We start from the raw sequence: 17,639 nt of genomic DNA, 5'->3' as shown, positions 1-17,639 counted from the left end.
TATATATATATATATATATATATATATATACCAATAATATGCATTTATATAATATATATATACCAAATTAAATTGGTAACACCTGGCCATCCTGAGGAAGGAAGAGGAAGTCAGAAGTGCATACCACGAATGTTGCAATGGATGAAAAAAGGGCATGAATAGGTCCAAGGGGAACAAAGGTCAGAGTTCATATGTGAAATGGCCCCCAAAATTTTATCAGCAAGACTACAGTAGGAGTCTTCAACAGAGGGTCCCAGATGCCTCTATTATTATATGCAAACTTGGGTGAATAGGTGAGTGACAGAGAGTGTGTGTGTGTGTGTGTGTGTGTGTGTGTGTGTGTGTGTATGTGTGTGTGTGTGTGTTTAAGGGCATTTTTTCCCAGGAAGAAAAAAAAGAATAGCCATGCTTTTTTCAGGAGTCTATGGACCCTAAAAGGCTAAGGTCAGATACAAAAACATAACCTATGTAAGTCCCCCAAAAAGATGTAGGGCGCTTGTGGAAGTCATCAATGTTAATAAGAGGAGACAATGATGAATGTAGGCACTTACCAGGCATAACAATGTGGGGAAACAATCTCTGATGGCACTTTTCAAAGCCAAAAATAGAAAGAAATAAGTGATAGTTTAGGCTGTAAAAGTTCCCTCCCTCTGTCTCTTCTTCCTCCTGGGTAGCTCCCACCTAAACTGTCTTGATTGTCTTCTCCAGTATCACAAGAAGCAATATTTGGATCCCAGGCTCTAGGGATGCCTCCCCCTCCCTGCCTTCCTTCCTTCCTCCAGGTTCCCACTGAAGGCTCCAGAGAAAAGAGGGTACGGGGTGGGTGCCCAGGGCTCTGCTACCTCACTAGCGGTCCAGCATTCTGCAGGACCATGATACCCCTCAGGAATGACCCAGAATGCTGGAGAAAGGAGGTGAGTGAGGCAGGGCTCAAGAGGCAGGGATGGAAAGTGAAGACTGAGGGGGAGTGAAGGTGGGAGGAGAGAGGTGAGAGGGACATAGGGGAGTAGTGATAGAGGAAGAAGAGAAAAAAAAGCACAAGGAAAGGGAAAAAAAGTTCTACTATGGTGGTGGTGGTCAGAGAAGAAGAGAGAAGGGGGAAGTGGCCCCCTAGTTGCTGCCCTTTCCTTCATCTTCCCTGGCTGGCCCTGGCACCCAAGGTAGGAATGGAAAACATGAAGGTGTTGGGCTTGGTGCCCACTGGACTCTGGTTGAAGTTTTGTCACTTGTGTGAGCTCATCCTGAGCTGAGCATGGGGAACAAGGCAGCTACGGGGGCAGAAGAGCTTCCCTTGAAAGAGTAGAGGGTCAAGCCCAAGTCAGCATGGGGCTGATGGTCCATGGCCCCCTCTTACGATCACTACCTTCCCTCCTGCCCCGTGCCTATCTCAATCGGTTCCTAGCTTGAGGAATCATACCTGTGCTGGGCCACCCAGGGCTCCTCTGAAGGACCAGTTAGGATGATGTGACATGTATGGGGGTTGCCTCTGAGAGTCCTGTCCTTTTATCTCAAGTACCTCTTCCCTCTGACTTTCATTCCTGCCTCAGGAAGCCCTCTGCTCACTGGCAGTCACCCACTTCTGGCCACTTGACTCAGGGAAACCTGGTTTCTCCAAAGGAGGGCCAGTTCCTGGCATTGGGTCAGAGGAACACACAGATGCCATGATCGTAGCACCCCAAGACCTTGGCCCTCATCATGGGGCAGGAAAGCAATCATGGCCACCTGGGATTAGAGAGGGGGCCCATTTGTTTCAAGGGAAATAGGGCTCCTCTTGGTGAGAAGCAGGAATGCAGGAAGGCTGGTATCAGCATGAGGCCCTGGGCTGGAGGACCCTTCTCAGTTCAGGTCACAGAATCTGGCTCAAGGTGGTTACTCCTGTTCCTGAAGAGAAGATGCCCTGCTTCCTGGAGCATTTTCATGGGAAGGAATACTATGGAAAACCAGGTGCAGAATGGGTAAACAGAGCCCAGACCAAGAGAACAAGTGAGCAGGTCATAGGAAGGGAAATACCTCTGAGCACAGGTAAGAGACACAGAGAGAGGAGGGAGGGGTCTGTGGTCTTCCTAGAGGACCAGTGCTACCACATCCTTTAGGGAGGCACTCTCAGGGGGTAATTCAGACTTCCAACGTGCAAAGGTCCCCAGGAGGGGTGACAGAGGTTACCACAGACCTTATATAGGTGGACTTGTTTGTGCTGTATAAGGTGTTCCCTTTTAGTCACAGCTCTTCAAGCTTCAGCCCTTTCATCTTGCTTAACTCCCAGGCTGACTGTACCTGAAAAATGTAGGAAGAAACCTGGAAAAATGTCCCAGGAATAAAGAGACACCTGGGCCTTTGCCCTCTTAGTCCCCACCCACCCCCTCAGGTACCTTCTCCTGCCTCTGGTCAGTTGGCACTCTGAGAAGCACTACTACCCACTGTCAACCCCAACTTTGATCTGCTTCCTTCTTCCCACCTCATTTTTGGACAGGTTCAAGATCTTGACTGTGGGGACTATCTGTATAACGTCAGACAGGCCATCCAGCTGATACAGTTTGTTCTTGCACAAGTTCAAGGACAAAAGCTTTTGGTGAAGAAGAATTAGAGTGACTGTTACTATCTAGGGCTTCAGAAATAAGCCTTCCCCCCACCACATTTGTTCCACCCCCTACCGTAATACCAGCAGTATAAGGCATAAGGCCTTATCTTGGAGAAATTCTCTTTGATGATCTGCAGGGTGGCAGATATGCAGTTTCTTCAATTCAGTATTATAGCAATATCATGGTCCACCAACTCTTCAGAAAGGTGAGAGAATGTAATCAGAAGGTTGAGAGGGGTCCAGGACCAGCACCAGCCTCTCCTTGATCACCATCTCTGAGTGTCACTCCCAGGCAATCCCCTAGAATTACTGCTGTCAGTTGTACCTGGGTCAAAATGAAGTTTATGGAGGTCAAGACATTTTTGGACAATATCATAGCATTTTCTCATGGTCAGCTGCAGAGAAAGGTAGTGAGAGCCACTGAGTCTGTCATGGTATAGGGAAGTTGGGGGTTGGGGGAAGAAGAGTAGGTCTGGGTATGAACACACAATGGGCATCAAGTCTTCATTAACTTTAGCTTCTCCATTTCTTCTGGCTCCAATTTATTCTGAGAGTGATAAGAATAATAAGTAACAAAAACAGAGTAAGGTACAGCAGAGATATTGACACATATAGATACAAGAAGGAGAGGTGGGATAAGCACTAGGAACTCTCATTATAAGGAAGACGACCATGGGGCGCCTGGGTGGCGCAGTCGGTTAAGCGTCCGACTTCAGCCAGGTCACGATCTCGCGGTCCGTGAGTTCGAGCCCCGCGTCGGGCTCTGGGCTGATGGCTCAGAGCCTGGAGCCTGTTTCCGATTCTGTGTCTCCCTCTCTCTCTGCCCCTCCCCCGTTCATGCTTTGTCTCTCTCTGTCCCAAAAATAAAATAAAAACGTTAAAAAAAAAAAATTTAAAAAAAAAAAAAAAAAAAGGAAGACGACCAGCCACTGGCCTGCCTTATTGCATTGGGACTAGGTACGGGTAATATCTTCAACATATACCTTTTTATTTTCCTCATCACAAATCTTGTGGTTGATATCCTTCAATGCAGAGGCAGCACTACCATCCTGGATAAAGAACTGGGCCCGGTCTTTTAAATAATGGAACTACAGGAATTGAAGGCAACAGTAATAGTGTCAGAGGCTGTGGCCCCTGCTGAGCCATCTCTTTCCCCTCCCTATGGAGGGGATTCACCACACATCTGGATTCACCATCCTTTCTTACATCGACCATGGTGAAGGGGACACTATAGTGATTTTGGATTGAGTTTAGTAACCATGTCTTGCTATACTTTATTCCGTAAGGAATCTAAGGGTGAAAAGAAGGGATGGGAGAGAAGGGAGACAACAGGGCATTAAGACTGTAGAACAGACCCAACCCGGGTCTACTCAACTTTAAAAGACTTCTAAAGTAGGACTTTTGACATGATTTTAACTTTTTATTTTGCCGCCATGGATTTTCTAATCATCCATTCTCCCAATTCAAATATTTAACTTCCAAACAATAAAATTTAGATATTTAAAATGATATTCCTTTAATAATGTTCCAGCAAATCCTATGCATTGAAAACCTTACCTATTTTTCTGAAAATGAATTTAGAGTCTACACCTCCATAGTCAGCTTGAGCCGAATGCTGTGTCATCTGGTGAGGAGTTGCTCCATATCCTTGGCAGTAGTTTCAACTTTTGCCTTTAGTCAACTTCCTGTGACCTTCTTTCAGTCAACCTGTTTCCTTTGTATTTTTTGTGGGAACCTGCTCTTAGTTGATCAAGGATGTTATCTCCTCTTGTCCTCAACAAAGTTCCTAGCATTTCTATATGAGACCCACACAACTCCCCTTGATCTGCCTCTCCAGCACATTCTCTGCTTTGTGCCAGGACACTTACTGTGATCCTGAACCAGCCCCCTTGGTTTCCACCCTGTGTGTTCTCCATATCTCTCTCTGGAAATGTTCTGTTTTGGTATTCCTTATGCCATTTCACACTGCTATTGTTGGTTTGGAAGGCAGAGGAAGTGCTATGGTGAAGTGGATAGAAGGGAGTGTCCATAAATGTATAGAAATGCTACAAAATCTTCTATATACTCTCACCCCAATAATACCAAGTCTGTAATTAGGATTGCTTAGTTGTTACTCAAGTTCTATCACTCTTCACTTTTCCAATGAAAGAAGAAAAAGACCATGGAGAGTAAAAAGTTGCAGCATCTCAGCTGCTGCGTATGCAAGCCAGGCTCCCTGGTTACTGTCTTATTTGGAGGTCCTATTGGAAATGCTTCATTGCCATATTTCCATCATCCTCCTAAACGTAGGAAGGATGAAGCTAATACTGACCATGTTCATAACTAAAGATCCCTTTGCCAAAATTACCCTGGCAAGAATCCCCACCTTTATTTTTCCTTGAGGAGAGCTACTGCCATCATTTTTGTTTTAAATAAAAAATAAACTTAAAATCAAATTTATTTTAACATTGAAAAAATACATACAAGTTCGAATGAAGACACATCAGTGGCCCAATACCATGTACCTCATCTTGGTCTAACATCATGGTAGGGCAAGCAAAGTGTTAACCTGACCGAATAGAACAATGATACAAACACCAGAAAGCATACTTCTTTACCTGTCTAGATATGGAAGCTTTATTTGACAGATGGCATAAACCAGGGAGGAAATCTTGAAGTAGGAGATAACTATGTGGGACCATTGAGAAAATTGGGTGGTATTTATAAAGAATAGAAGTATGATGTTCGTGAGTTATACACTAGGTAGGCATCTGAATCTTGCCTTCTTTCAGGCATCTCTAATTTAAGAACTTCACCACAACCTGGTAGGCAAGCTTTCTCTTACCTTCCAAATCCAATAAGCTACCAAACTGATTTAGTTAATATCAGCAAGCTGTACTTTTTTTTTAGTATAGTACAAAATTTAATGTCAGGTGAGACTGATGTTACAGACTCCTAAACTGTCTCTCTCCCTTTAGCCTTGCTCTCAACAGTGCTCTGAAATATTCTGAGTGAGCTTTCTTTTGCCCAGTCTGAAATGTCCTTCAGCTCAGGAGACAATTATTTCTAATCTCTTCCCTTTTATAACAAGGAACTGAACAATGAACTGGAATAACAGATGTCAACTACAATTTCCAAGTGTCTAGATACTTTTCTATTTGCTTTCTGTTGATAGTTTGATTCCATTATGGTCAGAGAACATACTCTATATTTCATTTATTTTGGATTAGTTTAAGTTTGTTTTATGACCCAACAGATGGTCTATCTTGATGAGGTTACATGGGAACTTGAAAAAATGTGTACTCTGTTGTTGTTGAGTAGAGTATTTTGGCATATGTTACGTAGATTCTGCTACTGCATGATTGTATTATTCAGCTCTTCAATATTCTTGATGATTTTCTCTCTAGTAATTCTATTACTTGCTGAAAACAAGGTGTTGAGACCCCCAACAAAAATTGCAGATGTGGCCATTTGTCTTTTCAGCTTCATCAGTTTTTGTTTCTTGTACTCCGATGTTCAGTTTTTTGGATGCATACACATTAAAGATTGTTATGTCTTCTTTGTGGATTTATCCTTCTAGATTATGTAATATCCTCTCTGTCTCTAATTTTCTTTGCTCCAAAGTTTACTTTATCAGGTATTGTGGTCTCAGGTATGCATATAAACATGCTTTTTAAAAAAAATATTTCACTCTATTCACTCCTATAATTTTCTTGATTGGCCCCCACACTTGCACTAACATATCTAATTCACAATGTGGTGAGATTTGGAAGGTTTTTATGACATGTACAGAAATAAAATTGTTTCAGTAAGATTGTCTCAATCTCTCCCATAGGTAAATTCACTAAGGTTATTTTATTTTCACTATACTCAACTGAAGCAATGTATCAGTTAATAGTAATACTAGTGGTTTGGGGGAAGGGAGGAGTAAGACAATTAGACTGTTAGAAACTAGATTTTCTTTGGGTTTTAACATTTTAGGTTCTCTAGGTTTGTGTGCTGTACATTGTACATTAATTACTCCATTTTGTCTCAGAGCATGCTTATAGTAAAGATCTATTCACTCCTGGTTACTCCACAATGTACTGATTATGACCAGACATTGGAATAACTCCTTTGGGAAGTGGTTACATTCACTGTACTGCTACTTACAACTTTTGATACTTTTCTTGTATGGCGCATGGAAGGGAAATTAAAGCATTTGAACCAGAAATTTCATATGCACAGTCCCAAAAAACTTGGAGTTAGCCTAGAATAGTATTCTATTTATCCCATACTCCACACCTAATTTATCAAAAAATCCTCTTGGTTTGCCCTCAAAATAGGTCCCAAATCTAGCTACATTTTACCCCTTCTATTGCTACCAACCTCGTTGTTACCAACATCAATCTTCTGTATTATATTGCCTTCCAACTGGCCCCTAAGTTTTCACCCATGCTCCCTCACTGTCTATTTTTAACTCAGAAGGCAGAGTAATATTTTAAAACATAAGTAAAATCTTGTCACTCCTTTGCTATGAAACTCCTAAAAAAGTATTTGGAGCCCATCAATATGTTAAAAGGTGAGTTCATCATGATAACAACAACAACAAAGAAACCTTATTGGTGGCATTTGGAGAAGGTTAGTAAACCAACTTATGTTAACGAAAATTTATAAATAAAGAAGAATAAAATATGTATTCTTTTTCTTATATAAGCTGTTTATAAAGATAGCCAATTTATTGATGATGGAGTTTCTCTTTATAAGTGCATTCTAGCTAATATATGAAGGAGGCATGACAGAATTTGAGTATCATCATTTTAAAACTCATAAGTAAGGGACCTATATAAAGGCAATAAATGGCTGGTAAATCTCTCTCTCTCTCTCTCTTTCTCTTTCTCACACACAACAACAACAACAACAACAATAACCAGGCATCATGTGCTACGTTATAGGCGCTATCTATGAAGCATTCTTGTCAAAAACATCAAAGCTGAATCTGATCAAGTCTTTTAGTTCTTCTTTCAGCATTGGGATGCAATGAAGTGAACCAGGTTCTTTAACAAACAAATGAAGGGGAGAGATAAGAGAATATATTTGTTGTTGTATGTTTGTATGGTATGGAATATAGTATGCATCTACAACAAATATATTTTTCAAAATATAATCAGTTAAAAAATATTTGTAACCTGCTGTTTTCATTTAACAATTTTTTGATGTCACTTCACGTTCAGAAATATTTAATAGATTTTTATCATTTGCCAAATTAATATGCTTTTTCTTTTTTTTTTTAATTTTTTTTCAACGTTTATTTATTTTTTGGGGGGGACAGAGAGAGACAGAGCATGAATGAGGGAGGGGCAGAGAGAGAGGGAGACACAGAATCAGAAACAAGCTCCAGGCTCTGAGCCATCAGCCCAGAGCCTGACGCGGGGCTCGAACTCCCGGACCGCGAGATTGTGACCTGGCTGAAGTCGGACGCTTAACCGACTGCGCCACCCAGGCGCCCCCCCTTTTTTTTTTTTCAACGTTTATTTATTTTTGGGGGGGGACAGAGAGAGACAGAGCATGAATGAGGGAGGAATATGCTTTTTCTTTAAAGACATTGTAGAAATTAAAGCTAAGGTAATTTGTTTACCAGAGAAAGAACTTCACTGATCTGAAACATACCTTTTTCTCTATTTTAAAAATGTACCAACATTAAGTTCTGATTTTCATATAATTTATACATTAGATTATCATTTCAGTTAAAATTTTAATTGTAGCAAACTTTAACCTGATAATACAGTTTCAAATTTTAACAAATCTTCCCAAGTTTGTGCTACTACAAGCCACTATGAAAAATATTATACATGCATCTATGTATTTTGTGTTTTTCCATGCACTAATTTCCATAAGTATATTATTTTAGTCAAAACATGAAAACTATCCATTTTAAGAATTTTTTATGAGTGACATATATATGTCACTTAAAAATATATATACATATATATTTACACTATATATACATATATATACATATATATTCACACTATATATATGCACGTATATATACAAATATATATATATATATATATATATATTTACACTTATTTGCATGCTAAAAGAGTGAGGTAATGAGCTTATTTGCTCACCAGTTCACCAATAATTTAAAAAGTTCACATGCTGATAAAACAATTACTGTTTTTTGTTTTCTTTTTATTTATCTATTTAAATTTACATCCAAGTTAGTTAGCATATAGTGCAATAATGATATCAGGAGTAGAATCCAGTGACTCATTCCCCTACATATAATATCCAGTGCTCATTCCAACAAGTATCTTCCTTAATGCCCCTTGCCCATTTAGCCCATCGCCCAAAAACAACCCCTCCAGCAATCCTCAGTTTGTTCTCTATATTTAAGAGTCTCTTATGTTTTGTCTCACTCCCTGTTTTTATATATATTTTTTGCTTCCCTTCCCTTATGTTGACCTATTTTGTGTCTTAAATTCCGCATATGAGGGAAGTCATGATATTTGTCTTTCTCTGACTAATTTCACTTAGCATAACACACTCTAGTTCCATCCATGTAGCTGCAAATGGCAAGATTTCATTCTTTTTAATTGTCCAGTAATACTTCATTATATATATTATATATGTATATATAATATATATGTATACATAATGTATATATATATACATTATACATATATAATATAATAAATATAATATAATGTATATATTATATATATATATATATATATATATATATATATATATACACCACATTTTCTTTATCCATTCATCTGTCGATGGACATTTGTACTGTTTCCATACTTTGGCTATTGTTGATAGAGCTGCTATAAACATTGGGGTATATGCGCCCCTTCGAAACAGCACACCTGTATCCTTTAGATAAATACCTAGTAGTGCAATTGCTCGGTCATATAGTTGTTATATTTGTAATTTTTTTAAAGGAATCTCAATACTATTTTCCAGAAGGGCAGCACCAGATTGCATTTCCACCAGCAACGCAAAACTTCCTCTTTCTCCACATACTTGCTAATATCTGTTGTTGCCTGAGTTGTTCATTTTAACCATTCTGACTAGTGTGAGGTGGTATCTCATCGTGGTTTTGATTTGTATTTCCCTGATGAGGAGTGATGTTGAGCATTCTTTCATGTGTCGGTTGGCTATCTGGATGTCTTCTTTAGAGAAGTGTCTATTCATTTTTTCTGCTCATTTCTTCACTGCATTATTTGTTTTTCAGGTGCGGAATTTGGTGAGCTCTTTATAGAATTTGGATACCAGCCCTTTGTCCGATATGTCATTTGCAAATATCTTTTCCCATTCTGTTCATTGCCTTTTAGTTTTGTTGATTGTTTCCTTTGCTGTTCAGAAGCTTTTTATCTTCATGAGGTCCCAATAGGTCATTTTTGCTTTTAATTCCCTTGCCTTTGGAGATGTGTCAAGTAAGAAACTGCTGCAACTGAGGTCATAGAGGTTGTTTCCTGCTTTCTCCTCTAGGGTTTTGATGGTTTCCTGTCTCACATTCAGGTCCTTTACCCATTTTGAGTTTGTTTTCGTGAATAGTGTAAGAGTGGTCTAGTTTCATCCTTCTGCATGTTGCTGTCCAGTTCTCCCAGCACCATTTGTTAAAGAGACTGTCTTTTTTCCATTGGATATTCTTTCCTGCTTTGTCAAAGATTAGTTGGCCATACTTTTGTGGGTGTAGTTCTGGGGTTTCTATTCTATTCCATTGGTCTATGTGTCTGTTTTTGTGCCAATGCCATGCTGTCTTAATGATTACAGCTTTGTAGTAGAGGCTAAGTCTGGAATTGTGATGCCCCCTGCTTTGGTCTTCTTCAATATTACTTTGGCTATTTGGGGCCTTTTGAGGTTCCACACAAATTTTAGCATTGCGTGTTCTAGCTTTGAGAAGAATGCTGGTGCAATTTTGATTGGGATTGCATTCAATGTGTAGATAGCTTTGGGTAGTATTGACATTTTAACAATATTTATTCTTCCAAAACATGAGCATGGAATGTTTTTCCATTTCTTTATGTCTTATTCAATTTCCTTCATAAGCTTTCAATAGTTTTCAGCATACAGATCTTTTACATCTTTGGTTAGGTTTATTCGTAGGTATTTTATGCTTCTTGGTGCAATTGTGAATGGGATCAGTTTCTTTATTTGTCTTTATGTTGCCTCATTATTAGTGTATAAGAATGCAACTGATTTCTGTACATTGAATTTGTATCCTGCAACTTTGCTGAATTCATGTATCAGTTCTAGCAGACTTTTGGTGGACTCTATCGGATTTTCCATGCATAATATCATGTCATCTGCAAAAAGTGAAAGCTTGACTTTCTCTTTGCCAATTTTGATGTCTTTGATTTCCTTTTGTTGTCTGATTGCTGATGCTAGAACTTCCAACACTATGTTAAACAACAGCAGTAAGAGTGGACATCCTTGTGTTCCTGATCTCAGGGAGAAACCTCTCAGTTTTTCCCCATTAAGGATGATATTAGCTGTGGGCTTTTCATAAATGGCTTTCATAATGTTTAAGTATGTTCCTTCTATCCCGACTTTCTCAGGGTTTTTTATTAAGAAAGGATGCTGAATTTTGTCAAATGCTTTCCCTGCATCGATTGACAGGATCATATGGCTCTTCTCTTTTCTTTTATTACTGTGATGTATCACATTGATTGATTTGTGAATGCTGAACCAGCCCTGAAGTCCAGGAATGAATCCCACTTGATCATGGTGAATAATTCTTTTTATATGCTGTTGAATTCTATTTGCTAGTATGTTGTTGAGGATTTTTGCATCCATATTCATCCGGGTTATTGGCCTGTAGTTCTTTTTTTTTTTTTTTTATTGTGTCTCTGTCTGGTTTGGGAATCAAAGTAATGCTGGCTTCATAGAATGAGTCTGGAAGTTTTCCTTCCCTTTCTATTTTTTGGCATCGCTTGAGAAGGATAGTTATTATCTATGCTTTAAATGTCTGTTAGAATTCCCCAGGGAAGACATCTGGTCCTGGACTCTTATTTGTTGGGAGATTTTTGATAACTGATTCAATTAATTCGCTGGTTATGGGTCTATTCAACTTTTCTATTTCTTCCTGTTTGAGTTTTGGAAGTGTGTGGGTGCTTAGGAATATTTCCATTTCTTCCAGGTAGTCCAGTTTGTTGACATATAATTTTTCATAGCATTCCCTGATTTTTGCTTGTATTTCTGAGGGATTGGTTGTAATAATTCCATTTTCATTCACCATTTTATCTGTTTGGGTCCTCTCCCTTTTCCTTTTGAGAAGCCTGGCCAGAAGCTTATTAATTTTGTTTATTTTTCAAAAAAAAACAAAAAAAACAACTCTTTGTTTCATTGATCTGCTATATAGTTTTTTTATTTTTATTTTTTTTAGATTCTATACTGTTTATTTCTGCTCTGATCTTTATTATTTCTCTTCTTCTGCTGGGTTTGGGGTGCCTTTGCTGTCCTGCTTCTGTTTCCTTTATGTGTGCTGTTAGATTTTGTATGTGGGATTTTTCTTGTTTTTGAGATAGGCCTGGATTGCAATGTATTTTCCTCTCAGGACTGCCTTCGCTGCATCCCAAAGCATTTGGATTGTTGTATTTTCATTGTCATTTGTTTCCATATGTTTCTTAATTTCTTCTCTAATTGCCTGGTTGACCCATCCAAACTTTTTCCTGTGGTTGATTTCAAGCTTCATAGCATTGAGGTCTGAAAGTATGCATGGTATGATCTCAATTCTTTTCTACTTATGAAGGGCTGTTTTGTGACTGAGTATGTGATCAATCTTGGAGAGTGTTCCATGTGCACTTGAGAGGAAAGTATATTCTATTGCTTTGGGATGCAGAGTTCTAAATATATCTGTCAAGTCCATCTGGTCCAATGTATCATTCAGGACCCTAGTTTCTTTATTGATCCTGTGTCTAGATGATCTATCCATTGTTGTAAGTGGAGTATTAAAGTCCCCTGCAATTACCACATTCTTATCAATAAGGTTGCTTATGCTTGTGAGTAATTGTTTTATATATTTTGGGGCTCCCATATTTGCCGCATAGACATTTATAATTGTTAGCTCTTCCTGATGGATAGACCCTGTAATTATTATATAATGCCCTTCTTCATCTCTTGTTACAGCCTTTATTTAAAGTCTAGTTTGTCTGATATAAGTATGGCTACTCCAGCTGTCTTTTGACTTCCAGGAGCATGATAAATAGTTCTCTATCCCGTCACTTTCAATCTGAAGGTGTCCTCAGGTCTAAAATGAGTCTCTTGTAGACAGCAAATAGATGGGTCTTATTTTTTTTATCCATTATGATACCCTATGTCTTTTGGTTGGAGCATTTAGTCCATTTGCATTCAGTGTTATTAGAAAAAGGTGTGGGTTTAGAGTCATTGTGATGTCTGTAGGTTTCATGCTTGTAGTGATGTCTCTGGTGCTTTGTGATCCTTGCAACATTTCTCCCACAGGATCCCCCTTAGGATCTCTTGTAGGGCTGGTTTAGTGGTGATGAATTCCTTCAGTTTTTGTTTGTTTGGGAAGACCTTTATCTCTCCTTCTATTCTGAATGACAGACTTGCTGGATAAAGGATTCTCGGCTGCATAATTTTTCTGTTCATCACATTGAAGATTTCCTGCCATTCCTTTCTGGCCTGTGAAGTTTCAGTAGATAGATCCGTCACAAGTCTTATCAATCTCCCTTTATATGTTAGAGCATGTTTCTTCCTAGCTGCTTTCAGAATTTTCTCTTTATCCTTGTATTTTTCCAATTTCATTATGATATGTCATGCAGAAGGTCGATTCAAGTTATGTCTGAAGGGAGTTCTCTGTGCCTCTTGGATTTCAATGCCTTTTTCCTTCCCCATATCAAGGAAAGAAATCTCAGCTACGATTTCTTCAAGTACACCTTCAGCACCTTCCTCTCCCTCTTCCTCCTCTGAAATCCCAATTATGCATATATTATTACATTTCATCACATCATTTACCTCTCTAATTCTCCCCTCATACTCCTGGATATTTTTTTTTATTTCTCTTTTTCTCAGCCCTTCCATAATTTTCCATAATTTTCTCTTCTACTTGACCTATTCTCTCCTCTGCCTCTTCAACCCGAGCTGTTAGCGCCTCCATTTTATTTTGCAGCTCATTTATAGCATTTTTAGCTCCTCCTGACTGTTTCTTAGTCCCTTAATCTCTGTAGCAATTGATTCTTTGCTGTCATGTATACTTTTTTCAAGCCTAGTGATTAATTTTATGACTAGTATTTTAAATTCATTTTCTGTTATATTGCTTATATCATTTTTGATCAGTTCATTAGCTGTCGCTACTTCCTGGAGTTTCTTTTGAGGATAATTCTTCCATTTCATCATTTTGGATAGTCACTGGAGTGGCGCAGAACTGCAGGGCTCTTCCTCTGTGCTGTCTGGAGTAATTTGCGTTGGTGGGTGGGGCCACAGTCAGACCTGATGTCTTCCCCCAGCCCACCACTGGGGCCACAGTCAGACTAGTGTGTACCTTATCTTCCCATCTCCCAGGGGCAGGACTCACTGTGGAGTGGTGTGGCCCCTGTCTGGGCTACTTGCACACTGCCAGAGTTTTGGCGCTGCTTCGATGGGATCAGGCGTATTAGCCAGGGTGGATCTACAAGGTGCACAGTGGCCGGAGGTGCAGACTCAGCTTGCTTTGCCTTCAATGGTCCGCTTTGGAAGGGGCCCTGGTGCACCAGGAGGGAGGCAGACTGTCGGAGGGATGGATCCACAGAAGCACAGCATTGGGTGTTTGGGCTGTGCAAATAAGTTCGGTGATGGGAATTGGTTCCCTTTGGAATTTCAGCTGAGGGATGGGAGAGGGAGATGGCGCTTGCCAGTGCCTTTGTCCCCTCTGAGCTGAGCTCTGTCTTCCCTGGCTCAGCAAATCTCCCTCCCAGTGTCCTTTCACCCTCAGCGCTCTCAGAGTGCAGAGCTGTTGAGTTTTAACATTCCAGATGTTAAGTCCTGCTGTCTGTCAGAACTCATGCAGTCCAGCCCTTCTGCTTTTGCAAGCCAGACTTGGGGGCTCTGCCTTGCCGTCGGGCTGCCCCTCCACCACCCAGGCTCTCTCGTGCTAGTCTGTATAGCGTGCACTGCCTCTCCACCCTTCCTGTCATCTTCCGTGAGCATCTTGTCTACACTTGGCTCCATAGAGTCTGTTCTGCTAGTCTTCTAGATGTTTTCTGGGTTATTTATGGAGATGTGTGTGGAATCTAAGTGAACAGCAGGACGAGTTGAGCCCAGCATCCTCCTATGCTGCCGTCTTCCTACCCGAGTCCCGGATCTTCTTTTTTTATCCATTCTGTTACCCCGTGTCTTTTGATTGGAGCATTTAGTCCATTGACATTTAGAGTACTGAAAGATATGAATTTATTGCCTTTGTATTTCCTGTAGAGTTGAAGTTTCTGGTGATGTTTACTGGTCCTTTCTAGTCTTTGTTGCTTTTGGTCTTTTTTGTTTGTTTTTGTCTTTTCTCCCCTCAGAGAGTTTCCCTTAAAAATTTTTGCACAGCCAGTTTAGTGGTTATGAATTCTTTATGTATTGTTTATCTGAGAAACTATTTATCTCCTCTTTTATTTTTAATGACAGCCTGCTGGATAGTGGGATGGATCAGTTTTTTGCACAGGTGTGTGTATGTGCAGGAGTGGGAGAGTTGAAAATGGCATCATGCATGTTCCCAGTCTCTTGCATCAGAAATCTGTGCTCTCGTTTACTGGCCATTAGGCACCCCTCCTTTGTCTCTGGCCTTATTTCACTCCCTGCTTCTGCACTGTCCATGACCAAGGCATCAGCCTGCAAGGTGGCACCTCTGTCCTGAATGTTATCTAAGATTGGGCTGTGTTTCCAAACCCTTCACTTCTCAAGGCCCTGCAGCTTGGGCCTGCTTTTACCCTCTGGGGGAGGGTCTTGCCAAGCAAGTGTTGGGTGCTGGCTTACCCAAGGGAACACTCATGCAACCATGTTGCTGGAGAGGCCCAGAGACTGTCCAGGTGCCAGCCCACCCCAGAAAAAGTTTGTGCTATCATGTAGCAGCAGTGGTTCAGGGACTATGGCAAATCACAACACACAACTGGTGCCAGGCTTCATGGTTCCCTAGTGTCCTTGTTCCAACACTAGCATAAATGGCTGTTCTCTAGGGTCTGCTGGGACCTTTTCCCATGGGGAGGCCACATGGCCTCTACCAAATGTCCTCCCAGCAGGAGGCCTCCCCCATGTGGCCTGAGGATCCCTTGGACCTCCCTGTCTCCTCCTGGGGATTTGCCCTTCCCATGAGAGCACCACCAGGTATCAAACTGCAGATTTTCTGACTCTGCACTCCTCTGTTTACAGAGTCCTAATGGTATTGAAACCCTCTCCTTTCTCCTTTTTCCCCTTTGTTGTTCAGACCCTTCTGGGTGTTTCTACTCTCCTTCTCTCCAGCTGCTTTAAGGGGGAGTGCTTTTCCTGTACTCTCTCCCCTGTCTCTGTCCTCTCTCTGCAAACAAAATAGCTCCCTACCCTCCATGGCGTCTCTACCCCCAGTTCACCTCTCCGTGCCACCCCCCAGTTCACCTCTCTGTGCCACATACCTGCTGAGTTCTGTGGCTCAGGTTACGTAGATTGTTGCGTTAATCCTCAGATCAATTTTCTATGTGTGCAAAATGGTTTCTTGCTGATCTAGTTGTATTTCAGGGATGAGAGAGGCTGAGAACTTCCATGCTGCTCTGCCATCTTGGCCCCTCCCTGTGACATTTTTTGAATTGATTCTTGGAATAACATTGCACACACACACACACACACACATATATATATATATATATATATATATTCACACAAAACAGGAAGATATAGTGGAGTGAGGATCCAGAATCTATTGTCAGTGGAATAATTGAAATATGAGAGTGGCTGAAGGCTGGAACTGACCTGAGGACCTCAGAAGCAGGAGCAGTAAAAAATGGGTGGATAAGATGATGGTGTGCACTTGTAATATAATAAAACTTAAGAAAAATATCTGAGTTGTTGATCTGTGCTGGCCAGACATATCCATCTGGAAAACTTAATGAGAAGCATATTATTTGTGTTTTCTTGTTCTTGTTACATTATCTTCTATATATCAGACATAGCACAGTGCAGAAGATAGCAATGATAATAAGGACTGTACCAAACTAAGCATAAAAAAAATAAATTTAGAGTTTTGCTTCTACCAATGACAGATAAGCTAAATTGGACCAAACTTCCGACTAAGAACAACTAGATAATTGTAAAAAATTATTTAAAATAAAATATTATTTGAAAGCATCAAAGAGCTAATGGTGCTGTAAGATGTTATGGATCAAAGATAAGAGGAAAAAAGAAAATCCTAATGTTTGGCTCCTTTTCCTTTAGCAGCAATTGATGACTCCTAAGGAGACAAGACAGCTTAAATGCTGAAAATTCATGCCAGATTTTCTACAGTCATAAGGATAAGTACATACATGTTGAAGGTGGGGCTTCCAAAGGGAAGGGACCCTGGAAAACCACTCATGCTTAGGGATCTCTGAAAGCTATGCCAGGCAAGTAAGGGTAAATTGGAAATAGACCAGCCCCCCCACCAAGTGTCTGAAGTCCAGATTAATAATCTCAACCACTAATGGGATTAAAGGGATTTGGGGTTGTTTGTTGCTGTCTGGCAGTTTATCAGGAAAAACAAACAAACAAACAAAAAACCTTTTTCCTGAAGAAAGATAACTTCATTCTATGACTGAAGGAAATAAATCTACAATTTATTACATACAGTTCTCTGAAAATTTTAAATAACTAGGTTAAAAAAGATAATAAAAAATGATTGAAAATCAAGGAGTGAAAAAAAAAAGAAATTAAAAATAATCCACATGAAATCCAGACAATGGCATTATTAGATATAAACTTAAAAAAAATCATGCTTATAATTGTCAAGAAACCCTAAAACATTGAAAATTTTAGCTAACAATTTGATAATATAAAATATGAATGAAATTTCTAGAACTCAAAAGAGCAATACCTGGAATTAAGAATAATCATGGTATTAGCAGCATATGAGACACACTGAAGGAAGAGTTAGAGAAATAAA

The 17,639-nt window shown here is 39.9% G+C and overlaps 1 protein-coding gene across 1 annotated transcript; it reads right to left on the bottom strand.

Annotated features, from left to right (window-relative positions):
* Positions 1 to 67: 67 nt before the first annotated feature.
* On the bottom strand, positions 68 to 4,494 carry LOC123594404 (nuclear RNA export factor 5-like). The gene is given in 10 exon segments (XM_045471172.1): positions 68 to 91; positions 552 to 588; positions 2,171 to 2,274; positions 2,456 to 2,563; positions 2,674 to 2,774; positions 2,904 to 2,968; positions 3,085 to 3,197; positions 3,562 to 3,666; positions 3,785 to 3,868; positions 4,447 to 4,494. Coding segments are annotated over 10 exon segments (789 nt in total).
* Between the last annotated feature and the right edge of the window lie 13,145 nt (positions 4,495 to 17,639).

Source organism: Leopardus geoffroyi, chromosome X, assembly GCF_018350155.1.
Source record: "Leopardus geoffroyi isolate Oge1 chromosome X, O.geoffroyi_Oge1_pat1.0, whole genome shotgun sequence".
Classification (NCBI taxonomy): domain Eukaryota; kingdom Metazoa; phylum Chordata; class Mammalia; order Carnivora; family Felidae; genus Leopardus; species Leopardus geoffroyi.
The sequence above is the reverse complement of the archived record's forward strand: the minus strand, read 5'-3'. Positions and strand labels throughout refer to the sequence as shown.